At 35.8% G+C, this 26,143-nt stretch overlaps 1 protein-coding gene and 1 non-coding gene across 2 annotated transcripts; both read right to left on the minus strand.

Annotated features, from left to right (window-relative positions):
- Nucleotides 1-5,879: 5,879 nt before the first annotated feature.
- Nucleotides 5,880-5,986, minus strand: LOC114368422. Its single transcript, XR_003657339.1, has one exon. It is a non-coding gene; the product is annotated as a small nucleolar RNA R71 (small nucleolar RNA).
- Nucleotides 5,987-14,041: 8,055 nt separating this feature from the next.
- LOC114414872 (serine/threonine-protein kinase ATG1c-like) lies at nucleotides 14,042-23,893 on the minus strand. Its single transcript, XM_028379314.1, has 13 exons — nucleotides 23,432-23,893; nucleotides 21,704-21,821; nucleotides 21,574-21,632; nucleotides 21,335-21,399; nucleotides 20,858-20,951; nucleotides 20,696-20,776; nucleotides 20,402-20,510; nucleotides 18,623-18,701; nucleotides 18,190-18,545; nucleotides 17,721-18,076; nucleotides 16,727-17,018; nucleotides 14,755-14,825; nucleotides 14,042-14,520 (listed from the first exon to the last, which is right to left on the minus strand). The coding sequence occupies exons 1-13, from the start codon at nucleotides 23,675-23,677 to the stop codon at nucleotides 14,269-14,271; spliced, it is 2,178 nt and encodes a 725-aa protein (XP_028235115.1). The 5' UTR covers nucleotides 23,678-23,893; the 3' UTR covers nucleotides 14,042-14,268.
- Nucleotides 23,894-26,143: the final 2,250 nt, after the last annotated feature.

Consider the following 26,143-nt stretch of genomic DNA (forward strand, 5'->3'; position numbering starts at 1 on the left):
TCTCCCACATTTCATCGTCGATGAACCCATAGACATCACAAGGAGATTTGTCCTTCAATTTCCCATATATATAATGGGTACTGAGATTTGTCTTAAATGCTCTCCAACGCTGACCAACATATGAAATACATTTGTTCATGATGAACTCAAAATTCGAAACATCCCAAATTAACTACATTACACAACAAAATACACTGCAAGAAAAATCATTATTTTCGACGGGAAATATTCCGTCGAAAATTTTCAATTTTCCCACGCAATTTACCAAAGGAATAATTTTCGTCAGAAATTTTCAAAAAACCGATGGATCTTACTGACGATCGATTTTTCTATTGGAAAGTTGATATTTTCAACGGATTATATTGATGGAATAGAGATCCGTTGGAAACTAAAATTTCTCAAAACAAAGCACGACAACCCTAGTCGTCTGAGTCACTGTCGATTTTTTGCATTCTTCTCCCCTTCCTCCCCCATTTGTGCCTTTCACGGATACCAGATGACAAGCTGTTCATTATTGTTGTTCGTATTTGGTTTATAATTTCAATTTGCACTATGGCTGTGTTGTCCTCACCCTAATTGTTGTTCGTGTTTCCTTTATCATAGTGGCACTCATCTCTGTTGCGCCAAAGTCACCTTTGCGGCCTCTGACATTGTCGTTCAGGTGTCCTCTGTTGTGTTCTCTTTGGCTTGTTCATGTGTCGTCATTTGCCTCAGACAAGTATCCCATTATATCTTTTTGAATAAAAGGAACCATTATATTTTTACCTTCAATTCTTCAATGAAAAATGGTAATCCTCTACATGACAAACAAGATTGACAAGTTCATTCTGTTGATATCAAGATTGGAATGCAATACAATGAGTTCTTTGAAGTAGGGTTTATAGAGTTGTATTTTAAAGTTGGCAAATTGAAAACGCTCGTATGGTATTTGAAGAAAATCTTGACCCAATTGTTGTTCAATTTGGTTTTAAGTTTGAGCCAACTTGGGCTTTATTTAGATCAGATACACCGTGATATTCTTTTTCTAACTTTCTCTTAATACCATCTACTTCCTCTGGGGAAAAGTATTCAGAGTCCAAGTCAAAGGAAGACACTACAACCTTCTTGATTCTTTTGCGAGAAACTACTTTCTCAAAATCTTCAGTGACACAATCATATAGGGCATAAAGTGATTATTGCTTCTTGTATAAATCCTTTATTAACCCAACAAGTTTTGTCCCACTTGTAGAATGTTTGTGGTTCCCATCATCTTTTTGTGCTATGGCTTTTGTTCTTAATAAGCTCAAGAATTTTAGAGATGTTATTTTCAACATCTGCAAAGAATGAACAATAATTATTAAGCTTTGTCACTTAAAATATAAGTAACAACTTTGTTGACTAATACTAGTATAATTACCAATACTGGTTATTCTTTTCAACTCATCATGCATGAGATATCTCTTCAAAATTGTTTGTTTGTTTTTCTTCATTATACTCTAATTGATGTCTCTTTTATATGATGTTTGTTGGTCACATTGTGTCTACTGATTGGGTATAAATTGAGAATGACTACATTCTTGCTCTACTTTGGTCATTTACCTCTTTTTCTTTCCCTGCATCATTGTTGGATAAATTAGTTCTTGTCTCGCAGGAATGTTGATTTTGTTTCACAATTAACTTGGTTTGCTTGACAGTTGAACTTAATTCGGTTTTGTTGGAGAGTGATATTGTTTTGAAGAACAATGAAGGTCATAATTTTGCATCATTGTGCATAGTTCCCTCTTTTTAGCATTGAACATTTGCAATTCAAGGAAGAAGATATTTTCAAAAAAAAATCTCTAAAATTCATGTGCCGCTCACATGACTGTCTAAAATTAACCGTATTGATGTCTAGTTTAGTCTTCAAGGAACATTCATTTAATTACTTTAATAGCAATAAATCATATTAATACCTCAGAAGTATTAAACGTATCAGAACAATTAACATGTTCTTCATTCACATCAGCTCGTTTTCATTTTGTTCATTTATATCAACTTCTTTAGACATTATATTGTCATGCATCCATTGATCTTCGTTCATCTTAACAAGACATTAAAAAATTTCAATCACAAACAAACAACCCCTAATCGCACCATACATATACTATCACACAAAACCCTAGGTAATTTTTTTACTACATATAATATTATAAAACATTAAAATTGATAACCCTATATATTAAAAACCAATACTATCAAGTGTTTCTACTTAAAATTGATAACCATATAATAGATAAAAAATTATAACCTAACCATATGTACTACAATAAATTATATTATTCAACTTAATTCTAATTCATGAAATTATAACCACAAAAAAAAAATTAATTTTAGACCACAACAACTCAAATAAATTATACATAAATTATAAGTGTAAATTATTTTACAATTAATACCATTTTCAAAATATAAAAATAAATACTTACAAATTATCAAGCTACACTTCAAATAAACAAATAAACAAATAATTTTTTTTACACATTCATTTTTATAACAATCATATTAATATATTTATAATTTAATAAAATTTAAAAATTAAATATTTCTTTTAATTAAAAAAATATTAAAAATCCGTATAACTCATACAAATTAACCAATCCGTATGAGTTATACGGATTATTCAATCTATATAACTTATACGGATTAGCCATCCATAAGTTATATAAAACTTACGGATTAACGAATCCGTGTTTTATATAACTTACGGATTCTTTAATCCGTATTTTGCGCAAAAAAAAATAAATTAAATAACGCACATCTGTTAACAACCAAACCAACCACCACTGACGTACCTCCGTAAAACTTATACCTCGACCAAAGTGGCACAATGGACCTCTCACGACAATGAAAAAACCAAAAGAAACGGAGAAAAGGAATAAATGAATGCGCTACCATAAAAAAAAGCAACTTAAAAGGGAAAAAAACACTTAAGGACATTTTCGAAATTTTATTTTATTGCTGGTTTCTGGTTCACCTAACAACACCCTTACATTTAGCATTAGCATCAACATTTTTAATTGGAATAAGCTTACTACAGGGAGCCTATTTCTATGTCACCAAACGCAGCCAATTTGAATATGAAATTTAGTCTCAAAATTCTGACCAAATAGATCATGTTTTACCTGAAACCAAAACAATATAATGCCATCATGATACCGTTACTTTCCTCGTTCATACCAAATAGTAATTCATAAGGACTTCCCTCATATGGCTATTCCTTTTTCTTAGATGTTATTTGATGTGCCATCATTTTCTTCTATTTTCTAAACCCTTTTTGCACCATTTTAATTATTGATTGGTCTTAATTGTCAATTAATTAGGCAGTTTTATTATTTGGGCTCATTTAACTAATTTGATGTTTTTAATCTAATTTCAGGAATTAATGAAACATTGGGCTTAATCCGGATTTTGGTTGTGGACTTGAAGAGGGCAAATAAAGCAGCGCTTACCTTAGTTAATTTCTAATTAGGAAATTTCGCAATTTTATTTTATGTTGTTCAGTGTTTATTTCGTTTTGGGCCAGAGTATTGAAATAGGGCCCAGTGACTTTGAGTGACTCTTTTTAAATAGCTGCCTTGGGATTCGTGCAGGGCATTCTATTCTGTTATGCTATTCATTATTCAGAGCTTTGTTTTAGGGTTTTCGTTTTTCTGTTTTGACGTTTTTGAGTTCGTAATGCAATTTTACGTTTTCTGCCTCTAATTACGAGTTCATTCTTGCTTCTTCTTCTACTTTCATTTACGTTTCTGTTCATTTACATTTATGTTCATTTACGTTCTTGTTCATTTACGTTTCTGCTTCATGTTTCATTTGCGTTTTCTGTTTGAATCCATGGAAGGCTAGATTTTCTGGTGTTGTTTCCTTTTGAGGACGAAGCCCAACTCTCTTTGAGGTTTCGTTTGTAATGTGGTTTCCTGGCAGTTTTCCCTTCACCAGTTATCCCAATTTCGTGAATATTAATCAGTGCACGCTTCGTGTTCGATTAATTGCCTCTGAGCCTAACTTGCGTTCATGCTTAATGGACGAAGGGCTAACTGGTGTATGTGGTGCCTAATCACGTATTGAAAACCCTAAGTTGATTTTCGCTTAGTAAATTGAAATAGGATTGGATTAAGTGGTTGACTGTTAGGGACGAATTCTCCATAACCCAGGATAAGAGAGTGGCTTCTGAATCAGAGGAAACAACCCGTTTTTAATATTAGTAGTTTCGTATTCCATTTTATTTGTCTGCTCTTTAATTACCAAACAACCAAACCCCCCCCCCCCCCATCGTTACTGTTACTGCAAGTATATTATGAACATTTGGCTTGTCACTGCTCGTTGGGAAACGACCTAGGATCACTTCCTAGTTACTGCATTTTCATGTTTATTTGATTCGGGTACGACCTCGATCAAATTTGGCGCCGTTGCCGGGGAGCAGTGTCCAAAGGTTCATAATAGCTAGCTAGTGTTGTGTGTTTAATCCTTTCGTGTTTTATGTTTAATTGTTAGTATTGTGTTAGTATGTGTGTTAGTGTTGATTAGTGTCCTGGTATTTTGTTTAATGTGTGTTCTGTTTCAGTTTTACCATTAAGCGTTTCCCCTGTTTCAGTCTTGGGTGTTTTGCTGTGAAGATTGTGCTTGAAAACAGAGTAGTAGTAGAAATCAGCTTGCAGAAAAACAGAGTAGTAGTAGAAATCAATTAGAGACGGATTTTAGCGACCACCCATGCTGAATTAATTGCGATTTTTTGTTTTAGTAGCTAGGGTTGTTATTTTTGGCTGAATTTTTTTGTGGTAACTTCTTTTAATCCATATTTTGTGGGAAAAATAGCTAGAGCCTTTAGTTTGGTTAGATTTGAAAGTTCCAAAAAACTAGCAAATTTTGTGTTTGTCAAAACTTCAAACGGCCATAACTTTTGCTCCGGTTATCAGAATCGCAATTATTATATATGCATTTGGGGTAGAAAAAATTTCCTACGCCGCGGTAGCTGGCCGTAGGCCGGCTGAGGTCTCCATCGTCCAAAAAAAGCGATTCTGTCAAAAGTTTTTTATTTTTCAAGTTTTATTCACTTATTTTTCTTAACCTACCATTTTTAGCTTTCATAGTTAGACTTTGAATTTTTGTCTGAAATTTTTTGTGCTGTCTTCTCATCATTTTATAGGGTTGCTCACAAAATTTCAAGTCATTTGGATATCATTTGAGGGTAGCTGTAGTTCAAACCTACACCTTTATTTACATGACAAGGCAACTAGTTGTGTGCATGCTGAATGTAGTGTATGACTAGAGGCAATCCATCTGACTTACAACCCTTTGATCCTGAGATAGATAGGACATTTCATAGATTAGTTAGGCATCATTTTATACCTTTTGATCATTCTGAGCATTCCATAACTGGTGAATCTGTGCATTCTGTTATTGGTGATTTTGAACATCCTGATCTTGAGCATTATAATTTTGAGCATTCTGATTCTGAGCATTCTAATTTTGCACATTCTGAGAACATGGCACAACCTCCACCTCGTGAGAGGACTCTAAGGGAAATGGCTGCACCTGATTTCACTTACGAAAGCTTGTGCATCCAATATCCTGATGAGGATGTCCCATATGTTCTTAAGACTGGACTGATTCATTTGCTTCCAAAGTTTCATGGCCTTGCAGGTGAAGACCCGCACAAACATTTGAAAGAATTTCACATTGTCTGCTTCACCATGAAACCCCCAGATGTCCAAGAGGATCACATATTTCTGAAGGCTTTTCCTCATTCATTAGAGGGAGTGGCAAAGGACTGGCTGTATTACCTTGCTCCAAGGTCCATCACGAGCTGGGATGACCTTAAGAGAGTATTCTTAGAAAAAATTTTCCCTGCTTCCAGGACCACAGCCATCAGGAAGGATATCTCAGGTATTAGACAACTCAGTGGAGAGAGCCTGTATGAGTACTGGGAGAGATTTAAGAAACTATGTGCCAGTTGCCCCCACCATCAGATTTCAGAACAGCTTCTTCTCCAATATTTTTATGAAGGACTCAGTAATATGGAGAGAAGTATGATAGATGCTGCCAGTGGTGGAGCCCTTGGAAACATGACTCCTGCTGAAGCCAGAAATTTAATTGAGAAGATGGCCTCCAACTTCCAGCAGTTTAGCGCCAGAAATGATGCCATAGTCATTAGAGGAGTGCATGAGGTAGCTACAAACCCATCTGCATCATCTGAAACTAAGAAGCTTGAAGGCAAACTGGATGCGTTGGTCAACTTGGTAACCCAGCTGGCCTTGAATCAGAAATTTGTACCTGTCGCAAGGGTTTGTGGTTTGTGCTCCTTTGCTGACCACCATACAGACCTTTGCCCATCCATGCAGCAACCTGGAGCAATTGAGCAGCCTGAAGCTTATGCTGCAAATATTTACAATAGACCTCCTCAACCTCAGCAGCAAAATCAACCACAGCAGAACAATTATGACCTTTCCAGCAACAGATACAACCCTGGATGGAGGAATCACCCTAACCTCAGATGGTCCAGCCCTCAGCAACAACAGCAGCCTGCTCTTTCCTTCCAAAATGTTGCTGGCCCAAGCAGACCATACATTCCTCCACCAATCCAACAATAGCAACAACCCCAGAAACAGCCAACAGTTGAGGCCCCTCCACAACCTTCCCTCGAAGAACTTGTGAGGCAAATGACTATGCAGAACATGCAGTTTCAGCAAGAGACCAGAGCCTCCATTCAGAGCTTAACCAATCAGATGAGACAATTAGTTACCCAATTGAATCAACAACAGTCCCAGAATTCTGACAAGCTGCCTTCTCAAGATGTCCAAAATCCCAAAAATGTCAGTGCCATTTCATTGAGGTCGGGAAAGCAATGTCAAGGACCTCAACCCGTAGCACCTTCCTCATCTGCAAATGAACCTGCCAAACTTCACTTTATTCCAGAAAAAGGTGATGACAAAAATTTACCTAACAATTTCTGTGCAGGTGAATCTTCTTCCACAGGTAATTTTGATTTGCAGAAGCAGCACATTCCCCCTCTTCCATTCCCTCCAAGGGCAGTTTCCAACAAAAAAATGGAAGAGGCAGAGAAAGAGATCTTGCAAACGTTTAAAAAGGTAGAGGTAAACATACCTCTGTTGGATGCAATAAAGCAAATTCCAAGATATGCCAAATTCTTGAAGGAGCTGTGCACTAATAAGCGGAAGCTTAAAGGAAGTGAACGGATTAGCATGGGCAGAAATGTCTCCGCATTGATTGGTAAATTTGTTCCTCAAATTCCTGAAAAATGCAAAGATCCAGGTACATTCAGCATACCTTGTATTATAGGGAATAGTAAGTTTGACAATGCCATGCTAGATTTAGGAGCTTCTGTTAGTGTTATGCCTCTGTCTATTTTTAATTCTCTATCTCTAGGTCCCTTGCAGTCAACTGATGTGGTAATTCATTTAGCTAACAGAAGTGTTGCCTATCCTGTTGGTTTCATAGAAGATGTCTTAGTTAGAGTTGGTGAACTGATTTTCCCTGTTGATTTTTATATCTTGAATATGGAAGATGGATTTTCTCAAGGATCAGTTCCCATCATTCTAGGCAGACCCTTTATGAAAACTGCTAGAACTAAGATAGATGTTTATGCAGACACACTTTCCATGGAGTTTGGTGATATAACTGTTCATTTTAATATTTTGGATGCTATGAAATACCCATCTGAAGATCTTTCTGTATTTCGTGCTGAAATAATTGACCATGTTGTTGATGAATACATGACTGATCTTTATTCTAATCTGCATGCCTCTCACTCTTCATGCATTGAGTCTGAAATTGTACTTGATCATATGTCTGAATTTGATGCTCAGAGTGAATCTGAGAGTGATATTGATTGCATGCCTGGTGGTGGTGTTTTACCTCTTGAGATTGATTTTATAGAGTCAGATAGGACTAACCATGTTTCAGGAAGTACACATACCTCTGACTTTCTTTATGAGGTAAAGGCTGAGAAACCATCTCCTTCTACCACTGTCCAGCCGACCACACCAGAATTGAAGCCTCTGCCATCAAATTTAAAATACGCTTACTTGGATGATAGCAAGAGTTTTCCAGTGATTATATCTGCCTCCCTTGCTGATGAGCAAGAGGAGAAGTTGTTGTCAGTTCTCAAGAAGCATAAGAAGGCTATAGGCTGGACCCTGGCGGACATTCCTGGTATTAGCCCATCCACATGTATGCATCGAATAAATTTAGAAGATAGAGCTAAACCAGTAAGACAACCACAGAGAAGACTCAACCCGGTGATTCTTGATGTTGTGAAGAAGGAGATAACCAAGCTTTTGCAAGCTGGAATCATTTATCCTATCTCCGACAGCCAATGGGTGAGTCCCGTCCAGGTAGTCCCGAAAAAGACTGGCCTCACAGTGATCAGAAATGAGAAGGAGGAGCTGATTCCTACTCGGGTGCAGAACAGTTGGAGAGTCTGCATTGACTATAGGAGGCTGAACCAGGTTACCAAAAAGGACCATTTTCCCCTGCCATTCATTGACCAGATGCTTGAACGCCTGGCAGGTAAATCCCACTACTGTTTCCTTGATAGTTTTTCTGGTTATATGCAAATTACTATTGCTCCTGAGGATCAGGAAAAGACCACATTCACCTGCCCCTTCGGCACTTTTGCTTATAGGAGGATGCCTTTTGGCCTGTGCAATGCCCCTGGTACCTTCCAGCGGTGCATGATTAGTATTTTCAGTGATTTTTTAGAAAATTGCATAGAGGTGTTTATGGATGATTTCACTGTATATGGATCCTCTTTTGATGGTTGTTTGAATAGTTTGGAAAAAGTTTTGAATAGATGCATTGAAACTAACCTTGTTCTAAATTTTGAAAAATGTCATTTTATGGTTGAGCAAGGTATAGTTTTAGGTCACATTATTTCCAATAAGGGCATTGAAGTAGATCCTGCAAAAATTTCTGTTATTTCACAATTGCCTTACCCCTCTTGTGTGCAAGAGGTGCGATCTTTTCTTGGTCATGCAGGATTCTACAGGCGTTTTATAAGGGATTTTAGCAAAGTAGCCCTTCCACTGTCCAACTTGTTGCAAAAGGAGGTGGAGTTTGACTTTAATGACAGATGCAAAGCGGCTTTTGATTGCCTCAAAAGAGCGTTGACTACCACCCCCATCATCCAGGCACCCGATTGGACAGCCCCTTTTGAGCTTATGTGTGATGCATCAAATTATGCATTGGGGGCTGTCCTTGCTCAGAAAATTGATAAATTGTCCAGGGTGATATATTATGCTTCTAAGACTTTAGATGCTGTCCAAGCAAATTATACTACTACTGAGAAAGATCTTCTAGCCATAGTTTTTGCTCTTGAAAAATTTCGATCTTATTTGCTTGGTACTCGCATTATTGTTTATACTGACCATGCAGTTCTAAAGTACTTGTTGAAGAAGGCTGATTCTAAGCCTAGGTTGATCCGATGGATGCTCTGGCTCCAATAGTTTGACTTGGAGATCCGTGATAGGAGCGGAGCACAAAATCTAGTTGCTGATCATTTGAGCCGGATCGAACGTGTCTCTGATGCAGATTCACCTATTCGGGATGATTTCCCGGATGATCATTTGTATATATTGTATAGTATTTCTGACTCTCTTTCTACTCCCTGGTTTGCTAACATTGTCAATTATTTAGTTGCCTCTGTTTTTCCTCCCTTAGCATCTAAGGCCCAAAAAGATAAGATTAAAAGTGATGCTAAGCATTTTATTTGGGATGACCCCTACTTGTGGAAATTGTGCAGTGATCAGGTCATTAGACAGTGCATTCCAGATCATGAGACTGACTCAGTCTTGCAGTTCTGTCATTCTTCCGCACCAGGAGGTCATCTGGGTGTTCAAAGGATAGCTCGCAAAGTGCTTGATTGTGGTTTTTATTGGCCCACCATCTTTAAAGATGCGTGGTAGATCTGCAACACTTGTGAGCAGTGTCACAGAGCAGGAAATACACTTACATGGCGACAACAAATGCCTCAGCAACCTATGCTATTCTGTGAGGTGTTTGATGTCTGGGGTATAGATTTCATGGGTCCTTTTCCTATCTCTTTTGGTTATGTTTATATTCTCCTTGCAGTTGATTATGTTTCAAAATGGGTGGAAGCCAAGCCCACTAGAACTAATGATGCTAAAGTTGTCGCAGACTTTGTCAGGTCTAATCTGTTTTGCAGGTTTGGAGTACCTAAAGCAATTGTTAGTGATCAAGGAACCCATTTTTGCAACAGGACAATGCATGCCCTGCTTAAAAAGTACGGGGTGGTACAAAGGGTATCCACACCATACCACCCCCAGACTAATGGACAGGCAGAAATTTCTAACAGGGAAATCAAGAGAATTCTAGAGAAGATTGTGCAGCCAAGCAGGAAAGATTGGAGTATCAGGCTTGATGATGCTCTCTGGGCACATCGGACTGCCTACAAAGCACCCATAGGAATGTCTCCTTATCGGGTTGGAAAGGCATGTCATCTTCCAGTGGAAATTGAGCACAAAGCATACTGGGCAGTGAAGACTTGCAACTTCTCTATGGATCAAGCTGGCGAGGAAAGGAAGTTGCAACTGAGTGAGTTAGATGAAATCCGCCTAGAAGCCTACGAGAATGCCAAGTTCTACAAAGAAAAGACCAAGAAGTTCCATGATAGCATGATAGTTAAAAAAGACTTCGTGGTTGGGCAAAAAGTGTTATTGTATAATTCTAGACTTGGACTCATGAGTGGTAAGTTGAGGTCTAAGTGGATTGGTCCTTTTGTTGTTACTAATGTTTTTCCTTATGGTACAGTTGAGATCAAAAGCGACTCCACAAACAAGAGCTTCAAGGTCAATGGACATCGACTTAAGCCATTCCTCACGAACCCTTCTTTAGTGGACGTAGTGGTGGAAGAGACTTCCTTACTCCACCCTACTCTTCCTCCACCATGACTCAGGGAGTTTTTCTTTTCCTATCTCCTTCTTTGCTTTTATTACACTTGTCCGATTCTCTTTGATGATTTAATTTTTTTTTTAATCTTTTAATTGTGCTACATTGAGGACAATGTGTTGTTTAAGTATGGGGGGGGGGGGGGGGAGTGTTCTTTGGTTTTGCTAGTTTTGTTGGTTTTGTTAATTTGTTAGTTCTGTTAATTTGTTAATGTTGTTAGTTTCATCGGATTTTCAGTTTAATATTTTGGGTCAATTTCGTGTGCACGTACAACTTTGCATGTTTTTCTTTGAATTATAGGATATGTTCAAGAAATGGGTAATTGTTTTGAAAATAAAAGTTCTTGACATTTTGTGACTTGAAATCCTTGATTCTTCTCTACATGTCATGATAGTTTTGAAAGCTCAATTTGAAAGTGATGATTTTACCTTTGTGAGAATTTGAGCCATCCATCATTATAATCATTTGGTGTGTTTTGCCCCATTGATTGCTTGCACAATAGCCTTGGCTTGATTCTTGTTGATGCGTCCTAATTCACATGCATATTTGGAAATGATTAAGGCAATTTTGTTCTTATAAGCTTCTAGCCAAATGGACTTACCTTGAATTAATTCCTTTGATAGCCCTTTTGAGCCTTGTTTCCCTTTCCTTGTTTTGAAGCTCACTACAAGCCTTAAGTGAAAAACCATGATATTACCATATCCTTAAGGAATTTTGGAGCTTTGGAATTGTTTTGGGAATAAGTGTGGGGGGTTTTTGTTTCATTGGACAACTTGTTTTGTTGGCTATGCTTCATGATGTATTTTGGGCCATACTTGATGTACATTGTATATTGGTTAAATGTTGGACATGCTGAATGAAATGTTATTTCTCAAAGGCTAAAGAGTAAAAAAAAAAAAAAAAAAAAAAAGAAAAGCAATAAAGTTGAGTGAATAAGATCTTAAATGGCATAAGAATGATGAAACTCTTGGTTCTACTCTTCATGTTTAATTTTTATCTTTACTTCTTTTTTTTTTCTTCTTCTTAATATGCACTTATTCCCCTTTGCTCCTCTATTCCTTTGGGATTTAGCCACTTATTCCATATTTCTCCATACCTTGTCCTTGGCCCCATTACAACCTTAAAAGACCTTTTGATCCTCATGTGCTCGTGTTTATGGGTTGATTGTCAATTTTAGAATCTTGCCAAGTTTATGTGGTGTTTGCTTTCATGGGTGCTTTGAGGGTAAATAGTAGCCTAGACACTTGAGAGATAGAGTGTATATCTTGTGAGGCTTTATCACTTTTCATTCTTGAGCTGATTAACTATTTTGCCATGATTGGGTTGCTTGGATGATTTTCATGAATGTCTTGACTTTTTGGATCTCCTTATGTTAGATGTTACCCATTCCTTTCATTCCTTGATGTTCATTGAGAAATATGTGAATGTTTTTGTTTGTCTCCCTTTCATATCCTTGGATTTTGTTCTTTGTTTCATTTTGCCCAGGAGTGCAAAAGGCTAAGTATGGGGGGTTTTGATGTGCCATCATTTTCTTCTATTTTCTAAACCCTTTTTGCACCATTTTAATTATTGATTGGTCTTAATTGTCAATTAATTAGGCAGTTTTATTATTTGGGCTCATTTAGCTAATTTGATGTTTTTAATCTAATTTCAGGAATTAATGAAACATTGGGCTTAATCCGGATTTTGGTTGTGGACTTGAAGAGGGCAAATAAAGCAGCGCTTACCTTAGTTAATTTCTAATTAGGAAATTTCGCAATTTTATTTTATGTTGTTCAGTGTTTATTTCGTTTTGGGCCAGAGTATTGAAATAGGGCCCAGTGACTTTGAGTGACTCTTTTTAAATAGCTGCCTTGGGATTCGTGCAGGGCATTCTATTCTGTTATGCTATTCATTATTCAGAGCTTTGTTTTAGGGTTTTCGTTTTTCTGTTTTGACGTTTCTGAGTTCGTAATGCAATTTTACGTTTTCTGCCTCTAATTACGAGTTCATTCTTGCTTCTTCTTCTACTTTCATTTACGTTTCTGTTCATTTACATTTATGTTCATTTACGTTCTTGTTCATTTACGTTTCTGCTTCATGTTTCATTTGCGTTTTCTGTTTGAATCCATGAAAGACTAGATTTTCTGGTGTTGTTTCCTTTTGAGGACGAAGCCCAACTCTCTTTGAGGTTTCGTTTGTAATGTGGTTTCCTGGCAGTTTTCCCTTCACCAGTTATCCCAATTTCGTGAATATTAATCAGTGCACGCTTCGTGTTCGATTAATTGCCTTTGAGCCTAACTTGCGTTCATGCTTAATGGACGAAGGGCTAACTGGTGTATGTGGTGCCTAATCACGTATTGAAAACCCTAAGTTGATTTTCGCTTAGTAAATTGAAATAGGGTTGGATTAAGTGGTTGACTGTTAGGGACGAATTCTCCATAACCCAGGATAAGAGAGTGGCTTCTGAATCAGAGGAAACAACCCGTTTTTAATATTAGTAGTTTCGTATTCCATTTTATTTGTCTGCTCTTTAATTACCAAACAACCAACCCCCCCCCCCCCATCGTTACTGTTACTGCAAGTATATTATGAACATTTGGCTTGTCACTGCTCGTTGGGAAACGACCTAGGATCACTTCCTAGTTACTGCATTTTCCCATTTCCATCCACCAAAAGGTGACCTTCCACTTTACTTGGACCCCTCAATTTTCTTTTTCTTTTTCAGAAAATCATTTCTCAACCCTCTAAAGTCTAAAGTGAGCTAGTAGCGACAAAATTTAATAATTTGTAATAATGTTCAATCTTCCATTAAAGTAAAAGTCGTTTACATTGCTTTGACCAGTAATGAAATCAACTTCTAGTGTTAGCCAATGATATTATCATGAACGACTGGAGCCCTTGTACATCTCTCCACCTTAGCGGCTAATGGACAATTCATGATAATGAGAAGCTTTGCATCATGAATTTAATCGATCATGCATAATACTTCATTAACTAAGGTCACATGGAACTTTCTCTTTAAATGCCAATGCAACCAAATTAAAGTCATCGATCAAATTTTAACTAGTGCTATTATATGCTTATTATTTTAATATTCTAATGTTTTAATAAGAAAAAAAAAAAAAGCAAATTCAAATTTCAAACACATCACAGAATTCACGAGACAACTGACAGCATACATAATCAAATGCACATTTGACCATCATTCTAATCACAGATATGTTGAACTTTACAACCTATCTTGTGCTGGTTTACTCCCATCAGCATCCCCAATTTCCCCTCCCTAAAAGAATAACTGTACAAATAAATAATTTGTTGTGTGAAATGGGAGATAAATAACCATTGCTAAAACTTTTCCTTAAGGATACCTTGACAGTCTTCACATTTCAGTAGTGTCATTCGTTGGGACCTTGAATAACCTTGCCTGTTATTAAGAATATCAATGTAATTCCGAAGCCTGTAACGGTCCGAGTTTGTCAGTGAAAATGGAGGATTAAGAATCAGGGATGGTCCTTCCACTAGAAGGAAAACTAACAGACGGACAGCTTTTGAATACAATGCAGCTGCACTTTCCATTTCACCCATGAGCTCTTCTACCTGCCGACAACGAGAACACACAACTTCAGCTTGGATCACCAATTAAATCCCCATGTTTGTTCAATTTTACCATCCATAAAATGTTGAAGATAACCATAATTTTGTATAATCAATGATGTGGCATCCTTTCTTTTTATTTAGGTACATAGATGTTTAAAATTGTATTTTCAAGATGGTATTTTCAATTTTGTATTTTCAAGATGGATGAAATGAGAAACAGAAAGAAATACTGACACCCCCATGTCTTCCAAAAGCAAGGGCGGATTGAAATATTGTCTCCATTGCATCTGGCATCTCTGTGTTTCCTGCAATCAGGATAGAAACAGTCTCTATTGTTATATATTTCATATATTATGGAATGAAACTAGAATCTCTCTCACACACACGCACAGAGAGAGAAAGGAGAAATGTTCATTTATTAGTTATTACTATCTCATACACATATTGTAACAAGGCCATAGACTCCAAATAGTCACTGTTGTTAAAATTCGAGTCAACATATTATGAGTTTATGATCGTAAGTAGAGAAATTGAGTTAACTCGTCAAATCATTTCTGAATAAACTCCGGAAGACTCAGTTAATTCATGCAACCTTGCATAATTCTTGAGTGAAGAAGTCGAGTTTCAAATCAAATCTAACTTTGTACTCCGAATTGATCTACGACAACAGTCTTATATGCTACCCACACTCTCTAAAGGCAACATAAATAATAATTGTAACATTTATCTAGGGATCAAATCAATAACACAAATTGATCAAATCATCACTGTTGTATGTTTTCTGCAAACTAATCAAAGCTTAATAATAGCATGAGTTTTGTTGCTTTCAAACTTAAGCATTGTCAAGTTGTTGCTTTCTATTGTGACAACATCTGTGAAGTGTGAACCCAACAACGCAAGAATCCAATATTGTAAAGCCCATTGTGAAGGAGAAAGGATATATAAAATAGGGGGCTTTGCACAAACAAGAACTAAGCTCTTGTGCTTTGATATGCACTACTTTCTAGATGAACACCATAATATCCATCTAATATATCATGTCACAAAACCTAATATAACTATAGCCTGTGACATTTTAATAACACATCCTTTTTACTAGAGTTTTGGAACCAAATCAAATGTCATTTTAATAACACACATCCTTTTTTTTTGTGTCTCTACCATGACCTGTGATAGGTTTTTACCTCTATGTTTGAAGCTTTGAATATTACCAGTTTTTTAAACATTTTTATATTAGGTAAAACTCTTGAAGAGTTTAGGGGGCGTTTACTTTCACTTTTGCTTCCTGTTTTCATTTTTTTTTTCACTTTTTAATTACAAAATTGCCACCTTAGGTGGCACTTGGTTTGAGTGTCTGTTTTCTGTTTTCATTTTCTGAAAATAACTTCCATTTTCAAATTTTCAAGATCTAGAGAACATGTATTAGAAGAAAGTACTCTAAGGTACCACTGCATTTTCACTTCATCAGAAAAGGCTGAAAACGTTGATTTGTTATTTTCAGTTTTGGGTTTGTTTTTAAAAATATTTTCAGAGAAAATGTTTTCTAAATTTTAAGCAAACATATTTTCACTTATTTTTTGTTTTCTTAGAAAATGAAAACAAAAAAAAACTCAAACTAAGCACCACCTACTTTCAATCCGTTTCTTGCTTTCTAAGATTTGTACATGAAACATTGAAAACATTTTTTTTGGGTTTTCGTTTTTTTCTTTTTCCTGTACAAATCTTTGAAAACAGGAAACAAATTGAAAACAAGGTGGCAGTTTGGTAATTAAAAAGTAAAAACAGAAAATGAAAATAGAAAACAAAAGTGCAAGTAAATGCCTCATTATAAGTTGAATCTACAAGTCATGTTTATGGAAGCTTTACGAGTTCATGAGATTCTCAAGTTTGAAAAATTTGCAAATATTTGCTGGAATAAATCTATCATTATCCATAGCTAACAACAATTTTCTTTCTTCATCATCTCCAATAATGACTCTCAACAACATCACATCCAATTTAGTTGACACCACATCAGCTCATAAAATCTAAATGTTTAAACATAGAAAACTCTTTTACATAAGAAGCATGGAAATGCGGACATATTTTATCTGAGAATTGAAACTTCTATCTTATGAGCATCAGTGCAGAAGATAGCTTATTTAAAAAAAAAAAAGACAACTTAATTATCCATTCAGCTCATAAATTAAAATAAAAGAAGCCATACCAGGCTCAATGGTCTTGGCAAGTTCTTCAGCATGCTCAAATTCCCTCAAAAATTCACTTTCAATTTGAGATAATATATCCTTTGGCCCTAGGGTGTTTCCATCAAGGCATTCTTCAGAATCAGGACTACCATGCTTCCTACTGGTGCTCCTTCTATATCTTGAAGTTTCTTGATTTGGACTTCCTTCCATGGCTGAGGCAGCTTGTGTATGGCATATGTGAAGTGCTTGCTTCCAGATTGCAAGAATTACAAGCTGAATAGAAAATGCTTCTAGATGCTTTCCTGCCTCCATCTTTTACATTTTTTTAAGAGAAGAGACAGACATGGAGCAATCAACAGGGTGAGTATCATTAATATATTATCACCACACAAATAAAAACATAGCATTCAGACACTATAACCACTTTACATAATGCCAAAGGCAGCAGCACAAGACATACCAAGGGTCAATGAAAAGGAAACAGGTTTCAATCATTTTCATTTCCCACCAAAGGGAAAGATCCTCATAATGCATACTGAAGGAACAACTAATTGCTATACTGTTTTTTTATTATCGTATAAGTAATAACAATGCCAGCATGTTTCTAGTGCAATGGGCAAGGAGGGGGTGACCAAAAGTTGCATTAGGCTTTAGGCATTATCTCACATCCGCAGCTTTCCACAGTAATTTAAGACCAGTATCCTGTATTAACTTGTTAACATTAAATAAGCCCTATCCTGTTGATTAATTCTATTATATGTAAAAGCCAAACAAAAACACCTAGCTAACCTATTGTTTAAATAGAATGCATGTATCCATTATATGAAACATATTGTATCACTCACACTACAAGCAATGTCTTGATTCTGATTAGTTTAAAAGATTATTTCATAGGCTCCACAACAGACAAAGAATGAAAAATTAGTTCATGATTTTCCCATACATGCACATGTAGTGAGCAAAATTACAGTCACTTTAAGACATGGTAGAAAGCAAACTTTTAGCAGCATTTACCTTTTCATTAACTAATTCTGTGATGGAAGATGCACACTGTTGCAATGATTTCACCCTTGTCATGCAGTGAGCAGATGGTTGTTCATCACCTGTATCCATTGATCCAAGTGATGTCCCAGGAGCAGAGTCCTGACTTCCTGAACTTCCAATTTGGCATACACTATTGGTAGGTACACCAACTATTGGCATTGGAGCACTTAGTCTTGTGATTGTACTAGAAGACTCTTGGGGTAAACTACCTGACCGACTTGGGGTATGGATGGGCCTTGAAGCACCCACTGACAAAGATGAAACATCTATAGTGGGGCCAGACACCAGAACATATTCTTGATCAATATTCTCCAGCGAATCCATAACTGCAACATATTCCACATAAATAAGCAGTATTATACATTATTCAGAAAAAAATATGTGCTTAATCAAACCATAAAAACAGAAAAGGAAGATAGAAATTTTAGTATCGCATTACCTTTTGGATAAGGACTTGCGAAAAGCTGCTCTGGAGATTCTAGAGGATCAGTGAGATTTCTTGAAATTGTATGGTTGTCCAATCTTTTAGTAGTGTTTTCAGATCTTTGTGTCATACTACCAAATCCTGAAATAGGAGATGATGACTCTGCTTTATCTAGTTTAGCATTTAGATCAAATCCATAGGTCGACTTCATTGAGGACTTCTTCCTTGAAAAGGATGAACTCCCCTCGGGGCCACTAGAGTCGTCATCTAACATGAAAGGCAAACAATCTTCTTGATAATTTTCCTCGGTTCTTCTCAAATCAGACACTGTAGAACAAAACCCACCATCCATCCTTGAAGAACTTCTATTCCTGCAAACTACACATTATTTATATTTGCAAACTGAAAAACCATAATAATCATAAATTCTAAGAGCCTTTGTTTTTACCTCAATGACTCATCCCGTTCTGTTTGCTTCTGAGCAAGGAAAGGGTGGTTAAAGAATTCTTCAAAAGTTAGACGTTCCACTGAAGTTAAAGAAAGATACAGAAGTCAGAACAGTGTATCAGAATAAGGTAGGGTTGTACTGAAAATCATGAAAAGCACCCTATGAACTTATATCATCCCCTTTTCCTTGTTTATCTCACAAAAAAACTGTTGAAAAAGTAGAGCATGAAGGGCTGTAGGTTGGAACACAAGATGTAAATTTCCCTCAATTTATATTTTATATTATAAACTAGAGATTAGTACAAGCATATTTTATCAATCAATCATCACTAAATCAAGCTCCAACTAATCGTCTGTTATCAATCCCCAAATTAACTACCCCTTGAACGTAGGGCAACCCTTCCTTAATTCATAAGACTCTTTGAAAGTTGCCTTGCCTATACTCCTAACAATTTGTAATAACTAACCTCTGCAACAGGACCCTTGTATCAAGTAGTTATGTATCTAAATCTTGCACAGAAAGCTAAAATAAGCATTCACCTATCAAGTGGTCTGATCTACATTAGCAAAAAGAACAAAATGAAAATACCCCTTGATTCTTGTTAGTATGCTATTGGTTAGCAGGAGGATGATTTCAGTTAGCTAAAAGCCTGAAACACCAAGGAAAATCAGATTTGTCAGCTCAATTTTGTGAAGGAGCTGTCATGCTGATGCTAACCAAAGCAAACCTAATTTTACATAGGAAAGTTTGAAACACACATGCATTCCCCCACCCTCTCTATTGGAGCTAGTTTCCCAGGAAATTAGTCACAAATGATACCAAGGAAATCACGAACCATATTAGACAAGTAACAGTGATTTAATAATTACCAATGATACTGTTAAATATCTTAAACTGACCAACAGATTCACCCTTCATTTATGTCTCAAATTTTAATCTTCAAAAAAATCAAGAGCAAATTACACTTGCACCTTCTCAACCATGGACTTATTACATGCTCACCTCCTCCCTTCAAATACATTTCTTCCACACCCCCTAAACCTTCACCATAAATGACAGTGATAAAATAAATGAAATGTCCAATTTACCCTTAACACTTGACCCCACCCTGAATTGAAGACCTTCATGTAAACTCTCTCAAATTAGAAATCCCCAAATCTGCTCTACTAGGGTTTGCGAAATGCGGCAGTGTGAATCTACAAGGGCTTTGTTTGGAGATTGCTAGATCATCTGGACATAGGGCTTTGTTCATGTGAATCTGAGAGGACTTTCTTTGTGTGTTGGCTCGTCTTGGTTATTTTCTAAGTCTGGAGCGGGAGGTTGCTATGTAAAGGATCATAGATGAGGAGCGGAATATGCAGGGAAACTTATCCAATTTTTGTGGTTTCAGTATTAGTTGAACATCTGTCACGAGGCATTTTTGTTCTTGATTGAAAATACCACATGAATTGGTATTTTAGATGTTGAAAGCAAATGGAATATGCAGGGACAGTGTTGCTTGTTGGGGAATATTTGTTAAGCTGGGAAGTTTGTCTAATGTATGCAGGGAAAGATATTAGGGCAATTCTGTCCAAAAAGTTCATTATATAACCCATGTGCCTTGCATGTGACCACTTGGGTTAACAGAACCAACATTGTTCTAACAGAGGGGGTGCGAGTGTAATGAGAATGTAAACCTGAGGGAGGTTTGTGTAGGGATTATGATTGGACGGGGTGTGCGCGTAATAAGTCCATAGTTGAGGGAGTGCAAATGTAATTTGCTCTAAAATCAAAACATACCTGGATTCCGACGTAGCATTTTCTGACACAAATCTTTGCATTCAAAACTCAGACTTGGGCTATCAGACGGAAACTGCAATTCTGTTGATTTCATAATATTTTGTAGTAACTGCAGAGTTCATGATTACAAGTTACATTAAGTTAATTAAGGTGGCAAAAAGACTCATGCCCATTGGAGGACAACACTATAGCACCAAACAATATAGATTATTGGTTAGAAAGAATTACTTTGTTAGCATTGAAAGAATACTCAAAAGACTACAAAAAAAGGAGGCACTATTATCAATTCTATACCTGTATTTGATTGTTTCCAGTGAAAGGTGTTCTTCCTGTAACAAGCTGAAATAAGATTGCACCAACACTCCAGAGATCTGCCTGCATATTTAATTTGAGATAAATAGGAAGGAAACTAATCATGAATGCTTTTGTGTTCTGAAGATATAAAATTAAAATCACCTTCGCATCATACTTCTGTAGTTGCATGATTTCTGGAGCCATGTAGAGTGGTGAACCACACAAGGTTTCAGCAAGCCCCCTAGGTTGCAAAGATCTGCCCGAGAAGAAAAATGTGCTTTAATGGCTAGATTACAGAAAGGAGTATAGAGAGAAGAACTTTTTCTTGAAAGAATACCCAGAAATTTGGAAGGCATAAAGAACATATGAATGTCAAAGCAAGCAACATGGTGTAATTTGTCAGATCACAGTGCAAAGACTTAGAAATTCATGGGGGCTTGAAACCCAAATTTATTTGTATTATTATGATCACATTGAACTCATTTAAAAGCATATTTTCACTAATTATCTCAAGTCAAATAGTGAGCCACAAACATAAAGAGTAATACTTCTGGAAAAAATTAGGCTTTTATTGAGATCTTAATCATTTTCTGGTTTTAAAGAATACGGATATGAATGAAGTAGAAATAAGTAGGCTACCTTGCAAATCCAAAGTCAGCAATCTTCAGCACTGACTTCTCATCATTTCGGGAGAGAAGAAGGTTCTGTTTCAAGGACGATAGTGATTACCATACTTGGATAAAATAACAAAGCAACCTTCAATCTTCATACAAAGATTAAGTTTTATGTGGAATGGGATCAGCTAGAACTCTGAACTAATGAGACATAAACCAATTGATAGGCATTTATGTTGTAAGGAATAGAATCAAAATAAAAACCTGTGGTTTCAGGTCTCGATGAATAAGGTTATTGTCCCGAAGAACTTGTAGACCAGCAGCTGAAACACAGAGTAGTCATTTAATACCAGAACATTTAAAGAAAGCATAACTGTATACAGTTGAAACATACCCAACTGCTGCATAAAATGTTTTGCAGTTGCCTCTGGTACCCTTCCATGGCGTTGAATGTACAAGGAAAGATCTCCTCCTTTACAGTACTCTAACACAAGATGTATCTTCCCAGGAACCTACATAAAGTGAATGACACTTCTAAGCAGGGACTTTCTGATGCACCAATGAATGTGTATTTCATTTGGCATCACACCTGCCACAAATAATAATTTAACCCGGACCAATCTATTCTTAGAATTTTACTGGCTACAATTCTTACTCAAACCTCATATTTTTGGTTTTGACTAAAATAAGCCAAACCTAATACTTAAACCATGATTCATACCCTATGAGACAACCATATTTTGTCTGCCATCAGCACAAGATAAATCCAGCCTAGATAGATCCAATGCCATGATGCTCCACTTATCATCTACCTAAGGCAGGCTACCATTTTGCCGGCACAAATCCAGAAGCATACTAACAGATTTTAAACAACAAATGTCATTTTACAATCAAGTGGTCACCATCACTCCTTTGTTTTCCATACAATGCTCTTCATTCCTACACTAAACCCAGCTTTAGCCACACAGTGCTTTATAATCACGAATCCCCCCCACCCCCGATGCAACTAGACAGAAAAATACTGCATCATCGTTAATAGCAAGAACTTGCATATTGTTTTTCTCAAAATAGAGATAAGCAATGAACCGAAATGCCAGTGGGATGCAATTACACTCCACAGCAAAATAGTTTCTTATAAATAGTAACATACATAATCACTTAGATCTAACACACACACCCCCATAATGGTCAAATCTTTTTCTTCTTCAAATCCTACAGTACAGAACCCACACAGCTGCAACCATGGTTTTGTCATGAACCAAGGCACTTTTTCCAAAGAATTTTTTCTCTTCCTCAGGTCAAACAGAAGATTGCCAACATTCTCACCACTAAAAAACAAACTGTTCAAATCTTTCTAGTTCCAACCACATAGAAAAGCAAAAACACCAATTTCAAAATTACCAAACTCATCGCACATCCTCAAGCTCCTAAAACTAAAACATCACTAGTTCATTGTAAAGAAGTCTATATATATATATAAATAAATATATATATATATATATATATATATATATATAAGCCCATATATTTTAATAATATGTCAGCCATTGTCATGCCCTGAAAACAATTTAATTAAAACAACTATTATGTGTGTGTGTGTGTAAAAACTCCTGCACCCCACAAAAAAAAAATAATAATCCTCACACTAATAACTTTTCCTAATTTACCAAATCACACAGTAAACTTAGATCACGTTATAAGTTATAACTTACAAACTAAACAACCAAACCACATCATCAGACTACACTAACAAATAAAACTTCCAACAATCCACACCAACCCAACGGATATAACTTAGTTGACAAAACGGAAGAGGACCTGTGTTCAATTCCCGCATAACGCATCCTCAGAGAGAGACAAGAAACTTTAAGTATGACTAAACCTAGGATTATAACTTCAACAATCCACACCAATCCAATAGTATGATTCAATTGGCAAATAATACATCCTCAGAGAGGGACAAGTAGCTACTGAGCCTAGGATTGGCTTCATAATCTGCCTAAAGGATCGAAACTTACGGAAATAAATACCCTAAGGTGCTACCATGAAACTAAAAGGTCCTAACTAAACAAAAGCAATCCACAACGAAAACAAATAAAACAAAATAAAATTGAAACCTAACCTGATTTATGATATCGTGCAAAGAGATAATGTTAGGGTGGTTAATCCGCTTCAAGATGAAAATCTCGGACATGAGGCTCTCCTGCAACTTCTTGTTGAGGCGAAGCGTGGCGATCTCCTTGATCGCCACCTCGGTGCCGTGCACCTTGTGCCTCCCGTGCCACACCACGGAGAACGACCCCGCGCCGATTTGCTTCCCCACCACGTAGTCTCCCACCACCCTGCTCCGCCCCGCCGCCTGCGCCATCGCCGCCGCCGTCGAATCCACAAACCCTAGACTCCGAATATCGAAAACGGATTCTCCAAAGAAACTCAAACGAAGACCGGGTTTTGGTTCTGAGAACAAGAAGGACGCGACGACGGATTGAGGTCAGAAAACTTCCCAAGTTTTTTGAATAGATACTTTCTTTACTTTAAGAAAATTTTCAGTGTTACGGAGAGATCAACATTTTATGTTTAGGATGTGTAATTCGTTAATAAATACTTAATATAAAATTTAGTATTCAAAATGTTATGACACGGGAATAAATTTGTTATGACCTTAGCATGGTTTTGTTCGGAAATACATATTTCCTTTCTTTTATTTTTTCTCCATCTACTGTTGTAGTTTAATTTTTAATATATATTATTTGAGATTTTATTTTTTCTTTTTATTTTTTTCAATTTAAACTATTATAAAATATAAATATTATATTATATAATTTTTTTAATTGGTTTTAAAATTATTTATTTATTAAATTAAATTTTATAATTTTTTTTAATTTTTTTTAAAAAATAATATTATTAAATATAATTATTTTTGTTTTATTATTTAATTTACTTAACATATTTTTTAGATGAATATTTTTATTTAAAATCTAAATTTTCTAATATAATTATTTTTAATATAATTATATTATTAAATATAATTAACTTGTTCATGTCATTAGATTTAATTGAAAATGAGAAGATTTCAGGACGATCTTTTACCGTCCTCTTTCTCCTTGGATCAAGATTCCACTAATCTCGTTCGCATTTTTGTCGCATTGATTCGGGTGCCATAAAAAAATAACTGCTGATTAAATATCTTTACAGATATTTTTAATATATTTTTATTATAAAAAATAATTCATTTACTACTCTTTGAAATTCTATGTATTGTATACGATAGATGTAGCAATTATGTTTTTAGTGTGTTTTTTAGTTTATTTTAATACTACTAACTAATTTTCTTATTTTTTTAATTAACAAACATAACAAAAAAAAATATCAACACCATATAAATTTAACTACAAAAGTACATACAAAGTAACTAAAAAATTGTATTATAATTTTATTCAATTTTTTTATTTTTCTTTATCTGTATATTTTTTCTTTAAAAAAATAAAAAACAAAATTATAAAATTTAATTTATAAATAAGTAATTTTAAAACCAATTAAAAAAATTATATAATATAATATTTATATTTTATAATATTTTAAATTAAAACAAAAACAAAAAAGAGAGAGATGAAACAGAGACTACCCAAAGGAAAAGGGAGTCCACTACAGCTTCATCACCCGCGCCCACTTAAGACTCATCTAATGTCTCCTAACACTAACATAAGATCTTTTCCAAAATAGGTTGTTTTAGCCAAATAGTCTTCTGTTGCAGAGGATGGGATGTTCTCGGACTGAGGTTACAAAGGAGAACCTTACATAACTCGAGAATCCCTATCAGTCAGATAGATCTTTCTTCAGAACATCTTATCTAAGCGTCTAGTGTCATGGGTTGATCAATCCATCGAATTCAAAGAACAAGGGAGAACCTCTAGTAGAATAGAAGATTCTGCCATCGCTTAATCAAGCTCTACTGCTTCATTGACTTGTGCCGTCTAAATCAGAAAATGTGGTCTTTTATGCAGCGAAGTCCTCTGTCTACCGACCTTTTTTTCTTCTATCATCAGCCTAGGGATAAGAGATCATAAATAGTCCAACATAAGCCCAGAGATCGGGGATAATAGAACAGCTTGAATGCCTATCCAACTAGAAAGGCAGGGCAGGAAAGGCTTTCGCCTGTCCTTCATTGAAGAACCAGGCTTACGTCCCTCCCTTTACTCAATGGATAACACTTATCCTCTTTCAATCAACCAAATGATAAATGGAGTGGAGGAGAAAAAGGTCTTTATTGATTGAAGAGGCTTTGCACCTAGGACTAATAAAGATCCAGAAGAATGGGTCTAGGCTTTCGAAAAGATGAAGATGCAAAGGGTAAAGAGAAAAGAAATGTCTTTTGAACAACCAACCTCACATAAGGATTCTAGCTTGCCCAATTAGAGCAGATGGATATTCTCGGACGGGGAAAAGTGACCCAAGTAGTGTATATTGGGAATTTGATGTCATTGCATATATTAATAGACATTCATATTTTATTATGAAAAATTTATAAAAAAAAATAATTAAATAAATAGTGTTTGATTAAACAAAAACAATGATTTTTTTATCATTTTACAGTAAAATTTATATTTTTTGTGTTGATAGTTTAAAACGTATATAACAGAACACAAACACTTACCACCATAATATAACTCTCCCAAAATTTTGTCACAATCATTATATAATTTTTAAAATAATAATAATTATTCACAATCTATTATTAACGTTCAGATATATTTGTCGCACTTTTTATACTTTCAGGGACTAAATTTTATATTTTCATCGTTCAGGGACACATCGAAAAGTCAAAAAATATTAT

Source organism: Glycine soja, chromosome 1, assembly GCF_004193775.1.
Source record: "Glycine soja cultivar W05 chromosome 1, ASM419377v2, whole genome shotgun sequence".
Lineage (NCBI taxonomy): Eukaryota > Viridiplantae > Streptophyta > Magnoliopsida > Fabales > Fabaceae > Glycine > Glycine soja.